This window comes from Mus caroli, chromosome 15, assembly GCF_900094665.2.
Source record: "Mus caroli chromosome 15, CAROLI_EIJ_v1.1, whole genome shotgun sequence".
Classification (NCBI taxonomy): domain Eukaryota; kingdom Metazoa; phylum Chordata; class Mammalia; order Rodentia; family Muridae; genus Mus; species Mus caroli.
Genome location: NC_034584.1, coordinates 67,315,805 through 67,325,545, shown reverse-complemented (window position 1 = coordinate 67,325,545; position 9,741 = coordinate 67,315,805). Strand labels below are relative to the sequence as shown.

The 9,741-nt window shown below is 50.3% G+C and overlaps 1 protein-coding gene across 2 annotated transcripts in view; it reads left to right on the top strand.

The window, feature by feature from the left end:
* Mroh5 (maestro heat like repeat family member 5) overlaps nucleotides 1-9,741 on the top strand; it is a 70,517-nt gene that overhangs the window by 54,713 nt on the left and 6,063 nt on the right. For both annotated transcript variants that reach the window (XM_021184293.2, XM_021184292.2), the window contains exons 20-21: nucleotides 2,730-2,883; nucleotides 3,816-3,997. In XM_021184293.2, coding sequence (XP_021039952.1) covers nucleotides 2,730-2,883; nucleotides 3,816-3,997 — 336 coding nt within the window. The remainder of the gene's footprint in view (nucleotides 1-2,729; nucleotides 2,884-3,815; nucleotides 3,998-9,741) is intronic.

Here is a 9,741-nt window from a genome sequence, read left to right as displayed (position 1 = left end):
GGGGGGGAGAGAGCAAGGGATGTCTCAGGGCTTCTGGGCATTTACTGCTCTTTTGGAGGACCACAGTTTGGCTCCCAGCACCTGTACTGGGTGGCTAACAACCCCCAACTCCAAGAGATCTGACACCTTCTTGTGCCCTCCTTGGGTAATGGCATGTACAGAGACACAGATACATACGTTCCCACATGTGCCCATTGGTGCAAAATATGAGTCCACACCACCCAGAACTTAGACTGTTCTAGCCCTAGTCTAGACACAGCAGTTCCCTTTGTTGGTGTTGTGGTGTTTCTACAGCTTTGTTTAAATGTTATATGTACTTACTTATTAATTTGTGTGTGTATGTGTGTTGCCTGGGAGTTCAGCAGGGGGCATTCCATCACTGAAGCTGGAGTTAATGGATGGTTGTGAACAGTCCCATGTAGGTGCTAGGAACACAGCCCATGTCCTCTGTAAGAGCAAGGGCTCCTGACTGTGGAGCCATCTCTCCAGCCCCCAGACCTGTCTAGTGTAGACAGAATTTTATCAGGCTTGTCACAGCCAATCATTGTCTTTGGTTGGAGTATAAGTCCTATTAGCATGAACTATAACTGTTAATGCGTTCGGGATTGACTTTGCTATCTTGACTCTTTCCCAACAAGGAAAGAACCTTCAAAGACCCCGTGTGAACTGACATGGCCCTGTTGTTCATGCCTAGACTCTCCCCTTGATATTGTACCTGCCAAGTTCCTCTGTACTAAAACACGTGTTGTAAGTTCTTCTGGCTGGGCAGTGTTCTGCTGTGTTCTCTCTCTCTCTCTCTCTCTCTCTCTCTCTCTCTCTCTCTCTCTCTCTCTCTGTGTGTGTGTGTGTGTGTGTGTGTGTCTGTGTGTCTGTGTGTGTGTGTGTCTGTGTGTCTGTGTCTGTGTCTGTGTCTGTGTCTGTGTCTGTGTGTATCATTGTGTCTATGCCACATTCTGCCCACCAGCCTACCTGCTGATGGATATCTAGATGCACCTTTTCTCTGCAAGAATAATCAGATATCAACATTGGAGTACATGAGTCTGCCCTCTACATCCACAGCTCCCACACCCATGGAGTCAGAACTGTCATCCAGAAACACTGTGCCTATGCCGACCCTGCACAGGTTCATCATTACTACCTTAGTGATGCAGCTTGATGCCTGCTTGCATGGAATCTACCTTATATTAGGCAGTCCATATACTGAGGATGGTGGTTAAAGGACACCTGTGTGCCCTTTAGGGTGTGTGTAGGGCATAGACAAAGAGTGCACCACATTACACAGGGACTTGTGCAGGGTTAGTTTTGGTTTGGATTGGATTTTTGAGACAAGGTCTAGAACTCACCAAATCCCAGGCTATACTCAAACCCTTACAATCCTCTTGAATCAGCCTCTCAAGTTCTGGAATGGCAGACCTAGGCCACCATGCCCAGATAGGGCATCCACAGATTTTCATACCCAAGGATAACTCTGAAACCAGGCTCCTGCTGATACCATGGGGCAACTATATATGTTTGATCCTGCCTCTGGTTTGGGGAGGGTGGGGGTGAGCACGTAGTGAAAGTTCAAGGCTATATGGCCACACCCCACCTAACAGCCACGACTTCCCAAAGCACTTCTGCCTCTTTCCACTCCACCAAGAGTGTCGGATGGATCCCAGCTTCTACACATCCTCTTTATGCCTTGTGTTGGTCACACCTTGGACCATGCTGTCACGGTGGTAACACGCACTAGCTCTCGCTGGAGTCCACGTCTTCCACGTGCCTCTTTCGTGGCTGTGCGGCTCCCTTTTGAGAAGTGTCCGTTCAGTTCTGTCGGCTTGTGGGTTCTGGCTGTCTCTTTCCCCTTTACTTGTTGCTCCCATCCCTCCCAAACCCGCTTCCATGTGGCTTTCCCACTGAAGCTGAGATAAAAGTGCTTGTAGCAACAACGTCACATTGCTGGGACCATCCCCATCCTGGATAGCTGTCGGCCGTCAGGCTCTCATCCAGCCTGTGCTCATCCCATTGGTTCCTAGGTTTCTCCACCTCCACTTCATCCTTGCCCTCCACACTTAGCATCCGACATAATCCGTGTTGCCCACTAGGCTGTCACTCCTAAGACATCAAGGATTTTTGTAATTCTGCATGTCTTTCTTCCCTGAAAGAAGTTGCCTTCAAAGGCTGGTGCCTCACACAAAGGTGTGTGGATAGAAGCCCCAGTGAGCAGATTGAAAGTCGTACTCTCCAGGGTCTCAGGCTCAGGGAGGACTCACTCACGCTGGCCTCTTGATGCAGCCATCCTGTGGTCACACTGTAGAAGACTCCTGGGATCTCTTGGCATACCTAGCAAGTGTCATCTGGGACTGGGGTTGTTTCCACAGGGCCTTAAGGGTGCCCCGCCTTGGGTCTGCCTTGACATTTATGAGACCACTCAGTTTCCTGGTCTTGCCCCATGAAGCCCCTTCCACGCAACATTCCAGCCCAAGAACACAAGGGCAAGGTAGAGAACATCTTAGTTGTGTCTCAGGACAGCTCTTACCTGCCCTCCACGCCCTGAACCTTAGATGGCTTCAGGGCCAGTGCCTACATACTGACAGAGCCATGATCTGAGCAAGCCTCTCTCTGTTTTAGCATCCTCCTCCCTGCAAAGTAAACACAGGGTCACACTGCCCTTCACTGGGACCCTAGGCATAGAGCCTACTAACTAAGTCAAGCAGGCATGGCAGTTACAGTACTCCCTCTATCCACAGCCACACCTTTCGCCTGTGGAAGGCCCTGGGAGCTGAACAGCCTGCAAGCTACCTGATTCTGACTGTGCTGCTGGCTTGGCTGCAGAAGAGGCCTCTGCCCCCTAGTGTTGGCAGCTCCTCTGACAAGGAGAAGCCCTACTTGCGTTCACTGGCTGTGAGTCTCTGACCCCATCCCTGGCAGGCAACTGTGTGAGCACACGGATCAGTGTGCCAGACTTCGGGGAAGCAGACCAAATACCCAGTCCACTCCCTATCTGGAGGAGAAGGGCATAGGGCAACCCAGCTCATAGACTGACCTCACTCACAGTCCTTTTCCCAGGGCTCAGTTCCCAATGACCTGTTCCCAGTGAGCCCTCAGCAAGTACGTCAGGAGGGTCTTCCCATAGGACTGCTTAAGGAGACAGAATGAGATAGCCTTGGAGGGGAGGGGCCTTTGACAATGCACAAACAGAAACCTAGAGTTTGGGGCTCAAAGCCATGCCCCATATTGGTGTCAGAGACTTTGGAGGAGCCAATACCATTGATCCCTGTAGGATCCTTGCTCCAATTTTCTCCATTAGCCCACACCTTACTTTCACACCCTAGAGAGGACAGGCTAGACCTTAGTAGACCTTACCTGTCTTCCTTAGCTAGAGTCTTGTAAAGTCAATAGCTTGTGCCAAGCTCTATGTAGAATTTTCTCTAGAGTCCTGGTCCTGAATGAAAGCCCAGAGCACACATCTGCCTCCCCACACCCTAGACAGACAGTGACCTACAGACTGAGAATGAAGGAGATGCTTAGGCTGGTGTACAGGTCGAGGAATCATGGATTGGGGGGAGCACATCTGGCTACAGAATATCAGCTAAAGAGCACAGACCAGGGAGCACCATTTGAGGAGCAGCAGAGTAGGAGGTTCAGATCCTCTAGTGGAGACCACACAGGTGGCATAAGCTGGCACAGGTCAAGGGACATTGCCTGGACACTTAGACTTGGTCCTTGAGCCATCAGAATGGGGAGGGGAGGGATGCAGTAGAGTGTGGGTTTTGACTAAGCATCCTGGGCCTGAATCCCAGCACCTGAGATCCATACTCACCCAACTCCAACAGGCCATGAACATAATTCACGAACTACAGTTTGCGCGGGAGTTCAAGAAAGCCGTGCAGGATGTCTTCCCCCAGCTGTTCCTGGCCCATCTGGCCCAAATGCACTATATCCTGGAGCTGAACCAACCCACAGAGCCTGAGCAGGGGCAGAAAGCCCCGGAGGCAGCCATGCCAAGCCCCCAAAGGTGAGCCCAAGGCCTCGTAGGCAGCTAACCTGGGCTTCATACACACCGGTAGGATTGCCCAGGATGAAGTAGCTTCCTGCCCAAGAAACAAGTGTGTGCACCCCCACACAGAGGAACTTAGATAGCAGACTATCACGATTCAGATCAGTAGTCAGAAGTCAAAACCAGAGGGTCTGCAGGCTTGCTCTTTATTGCTTAATTAGCTTTGCTGTTCCCTGGATAGGTTGGTAGTCTGTAGCTTGAAACTGTACAACTTTAATCTGTTTCCACCGTCCCATAAACTGTCCTCTGCCTGTGTCTAAATACCTTTTTTTTTTCAAGACAAGGTTTTTCTATGTGTCCCTGGTTGTCCTGGAACTCAACCTTTAGATCAGGCTGGCGTCAAACTCATAGAGATCCACCTGCCTCTTTCTCTGCCTCCTGAGTGTTGGAATTAAAGGCATGAACCACCACTTCTGGGCTAATGCCCATTTCTTCTAAAGACACCAACCACTGAATTTGGGCCACATTGATAACTTAAGTGCCACCACATGGTTGGAGGCTGAGGAATTATCTCTAGCACATTTTTTAAGGGCAATGTCTCAGAGTTTCCATTGAACCACTATGACCCAAAACCACTATGACCCAAAAGCAAGTTGGGGAGGAAAGGGTTCATTTGGCTTACATGTTCAGATCCCTAGTCCATGACTTGGAGGAAGTCAGGATGGGAACTCAAGCAGGGATGAAACCTAGAGTCCAGAGCTGATGCAGAGGCCACAGAATGCTGCTTACTGGCTTACTTCACATGCTTGCTTAGCCTGTTTTCTTATAGAACTCAGGACCACCAGCCCAGGGAAGGCCCCACCACCGTTGGCTAGGACCTCCAGGACTGATCGCTAATTGAGAAAATGCCTTACAGCTGGATCTCATGGAGGCATTCCCTCAACTGAGGCTCCTTTCTCTCTGAGGACTCTAGCTTGTGTCACATTGACACACAAACCCAGACAGTACAGACAATTGTCTCATAATAGTCACGATCCCAAATTTCATCCATGGCCAGGAGAGCAGTCAGCACAAACTGTCCCAAAGACATGTGTGTATCTGCTTTCTTTGTCCCCCTAGGATGGTACCAGGCCACATAGACACCTATCAAGAAGGGTCCCTGAACACAGCTACCCAGTTATGACACAGAGAAATTTCTTTTCCTTTTGTTCTTTCTTTCTTTTTGTTTCTGTTTGTTTTTTTTTTTCAGGACAGGGTTTCTCTGTGTATCCCTGACTCTTCTAGAACTTGCTATGTAGATCAAGCTGGCCTTGAACTCAGAGATCAACCTTCCCCTGCCTCCTGAGGCTGGGATTGAAGGTGTGCACCACCACTGCCCATCAGGGCACCTGTTTGTGATCCATGTGCTCCTTGCAATGGGTTCAGGACATAGCCCTCCCTACCCACAGCATATGCATGGACCAGCAGAGGCTGGGGGTGGCCCTGACTCCTCTCTAGCCAAGAGGCAGTGAGCTGAACCACAGGTGACCATCCATCCCTCATTCACCATAGCTATTGCTGTGGCTACCTGAGTGGATCGTGATTTGTCTCTGTAATGTCATGGATGGGAGTGGCCCACTCCTCAGCCCACCTGAGCAGGGTTTCAAGGACATTCCATCCTGCCACGGAAGGCTTTCCTTGGGCTACCCTTGGCGCCTGGTGCTATTTCCCAAAATCCAATACGCAAGTCTTTAAAAACCCACAGGGGCTCACTCTTTTCATTTGTCTCTGTGACAATGTGCTTCGTGCAATTTGTCAGTTTTAACAGCTCTCCCTGAGGCATGTCACGGAAGAAAAAAAATGTCACTTTTTACATTGCCTCCGAATTCCAATATGCGCAGAATCTCTTTTTTATTCACATCAACCATGCAAAATACATGAATCTTCCCTAATAAGCTAAGAAAACATTCTCCTCCCCGAGCAAGCCGGGGAGAATTGCAAAGATGGCTGCTTCCTCCCTTATGCTTCTCCCCGCTACTCTTCCCCCAACACGTGCTGCCCTCAGAACTCTGCTCACCTGAGTCACCTGTCAAGGCCTCCACGGTCACCCCTAAGAACAGCAGCACCGCCTCAGCCCCTATCCCACCATGACCCAGCCCTCAACACCTAGGAACTCTCACATTTCTGCTCCTTTGCTGGCTTGATGGCTCTGCCTTAGGACAGAAGGTTCTAGAAGGCAGGGGTGTCTGTTTTCCACATCCCAGGGAGGCCCTACCCTCCTCAGTTCATGGGCCACTTTCCCTGTGGATCCATCCTTCTCTATCTCAGCTCCTTGTTTCCACTGGCCATTCTGCACATAGGTCCTATGGGTGGTCCAAGCAGCCAAAGGCCCAGAAACATACCCTGGGTAGAATCCATGAGCTCTGATTTGCCCAGATTTACACATATACCCATCCCTTTACCAATGGAAACATTTAAGGCCCTGATTGACTAAGTATGGATCCCATATCTACCTCAAGCTGAACAAGATTTGGGCCTCTCACCCCGGGGATAATCAGCCTGGCTGGGACCAACCAAAGGGGCCCAGTCATAGGCAGGCTACCCAACAGGCACAGCAACAGGGTGACTGTGGGAATTCGGGGAACTGGTTGGCATTTTTTCAGTCTCAAAAGGTAGGTGGCATCAGTGAGATATATCAAAGTCTAGGACCTGACACCTTGTGCCCGATTGACTGGCACTGTGGGGAGAAAAAAGGGGGTGCTGAAGAGAGGACATGTGAACCACTGGTGAGTGTATCAGTGGCTGCAGGTGCCCCTCAGGGTGGACGGCCCAGAACACTGAGTGGCAGGGGAACTGAGCCTTGACACTGGAGGCCCCTGATGTTCAGTTCAGCTGAGTGGGGCTTTGGGTAGAACATGCCTTTGACAGGTGTGGGACCACCCTGACTCACGAATACTCATGCTCTGGAGACTTCTGCCCCCAGACTGTTCCTCAGCTGTGTCCATCCCCTGCCTCTCGGAGGACTTCCCACTGACTTACTCCCCTACTCATGAGACATGCCATCTCTCTATTTCCAACTCTCTCTCATCCTGGCCTCGGTGTTGACCTTTGCCCTACTGAGCCAAGGGGCAAAGGCTAGTGTTAGAAGAAGAGAAGCGAGTGTGTCAGCATACCTCTCTCATCACTCGGCTCTGCACCTGAACCAGGAGGGTCCTGAGTTCGAGGCTAGCCTCATAGAAAGAGTTTGAGGCTAGCCTGAGATACATAGCAAGATCTTGTCTTTAAATGAAAAAAAAAAAGAGGAAAATGGAGGAGGAAGAAGTTCTAGGGTGCTTGGTAATGATGTGAAAGGAATGAAGCCTTGCACAGTGGCAGTGAGATGTGAGATGGAGCAACTGTATGGACCTCAGAAAAGCCACCCATGGCATGAGATGCGGTGGCATGTGCTTGTCATATCAGAAGGATCATGAGTACCAGGCCAGCCTGGGACATACAGAGAAACTTACTGACTGACATTATTCACAGTGGCCCTAACTGAAAATATGCAGAGTCAAGGACAGACAGATGGACAGACAGACAGAATGTGACCCACCCAGACAATGGGATAATATATTAGCTACTTTCTCACTGCTATGTTCAAATACCTGGAAAGCAACTTAAAGAAGGAATTCTCTTTGGCCCATGGCTTCAGAGGATATAGTGCATGGGCCCTCAGCCCCATGCACTCGGGCAGCATCCCATGGCAGCAGGAACATGTAGCTGGGACTGTTCTCCACTGCTTGGTGGACAAGAAGCAGAGAGGGGTGCTATACCAAAAGGAACCACAGCACCCAGAGGCATGGGCTAATTTTCTAAGGTGCTTAGCAATCCAATCAAGATGACCCATCATAGACAATACTCCAAATTTAAGGGAAAATCTGCCACATGGAAAATCGTGGATGGGCCTAGAGGACATTCTCCTGAGTGGCATGAGCCGTTCATCACACAGAAAACAGCTGAACAAGGTTGCACAGCGCTGTGATCCCGACAGCTACAGAGCAAGCTCAAAGCGAACCTGGGACGCCTGAGATCCTAACAAGAGTTAAAGAATTCTACTCCTGTGAAGTCCCTAGAAGTGTAGAAGACAGAACCGGGCTGGGGCTGGTATTGGGGCGGGGCTAGGGTTGGGGCGGAGCTGGGGTTGGGGCTGGGCTGGGGCTTGGGCTAGGGTAGGGGCGGGGCTGGGCGGGGTAGGGCGGGGCTGGGTTGGGGCAGCGCTGGGGCTAGGGTTGGGGTGGGGGTGCGGACAGGAGTCAAGGCTTAATGAGAGTTTGCATCTGAAAAGATGGAAGGCAGTAAAGGTAATTATGGCTATGCTACGGTTGCAGTACAGCTTACCACCACTGACTTAATTAAAATTAACTATAATGGCAAAATGCAACGGGAACTGCACTTTACCTCAATTAAAAAATACGGGGCTAGGAAAAATGGCTCATCGGGTAAAGCACTGGCTTAACAAACCTAAGGACCTCAGTTCGAATCCTGCTACTGGACACACTAGCACAGATCTGTAAATCGTACAATGAGATGAGAGGCGGAAACAGGAGAATTCCTGTGAGCTCGCAAGCCAGCTAGCCTGATATACATACACAGCAGTGAACCTGTCTCAAGGTGGAAGATGAGGACTGGCACTCTGTGGTTGTCTTTGACCACATGCGCATTGTAGCATGCTTATAACCACATTCACAAAGACGTGAACATGGGACATGCATGGACACACACACACGCGCACACACACACACACACACACATGCACGCACACACACCATATGTATAATCTATTTATTAAACAAACAAAAACAAAAGAAAAGACATTCAGGGCAGTGGATGTATACATTGGTGTCTGCTCAGCCCTCCGGAAGCACACAAACACTGCCTCCCCTTTCTGAGGAGCCTCTGTCCCTTGAGGGCCACAGCAGGTTAACAGAGTGGCACTAAGTCTGGACATCACTGGGATGTTGGAATGTGGAGAGTCTGAAGAAGAGATAGTGTGACCTTCTGGATGGTCAGAGGGACTGCCCTATAGCTCAGGTGTCTCTTTTCCACTGCTTTCAAGGACATGAGAACTTGAGATGGCTCACCGCCATTGGGGAGTTCTGGACAGGAGAGCAAGACCTGGAGATGTCTGGAGATCTGTGGTTTTCTCCTGGAGTCAGGCAGAGATTCCCAACAGTGCTTGATGGCCATCTTTCTGAAGCCGTGCTGTGGCCATGAGGATAAATCACCCATAAAGAAGAAGCTGTCACATGGACCCAAGATGCCCCAAGACTAGAAGCCTCCAGAGTGTCACAAAATGAACCAAATACCCTCCCACCCCTTTCTGAAATCCATCATCCCTCTGTGGGTGTGACCAGAGATGTAGAAGATACTGCCTTTTAATGCCCGCTGGGGATGACAGTTCAGCCAGGTGGCTCTTAAGTTGGCACCATCAGAGTCTTTCAGAATGGAATTTTATCCTCTGACACTTGGTTTTACAAATCTGCCCTGAAATGGTGCTGCTGATCTACTAGACGGCCCTGAAGTACAGCAAGCCCACACATTCTTGCATTCCCAAAAACCAGGCCAGGGGCAAATGGTCAAGTGTGGGGCCATGGAACCACAGAACTGGGAAGAGCTGGTCTGGAGCAGGAGTGGGGTCAAGTCCTGTCTAACCCCAGAGATCTTGTCTCAAGAGAGGTAGAAAGTGGAACAACTCCCTCCCCTGTCTTAGACCTGCATGTCCTGGGCACAGAGTTCTGTGCCCC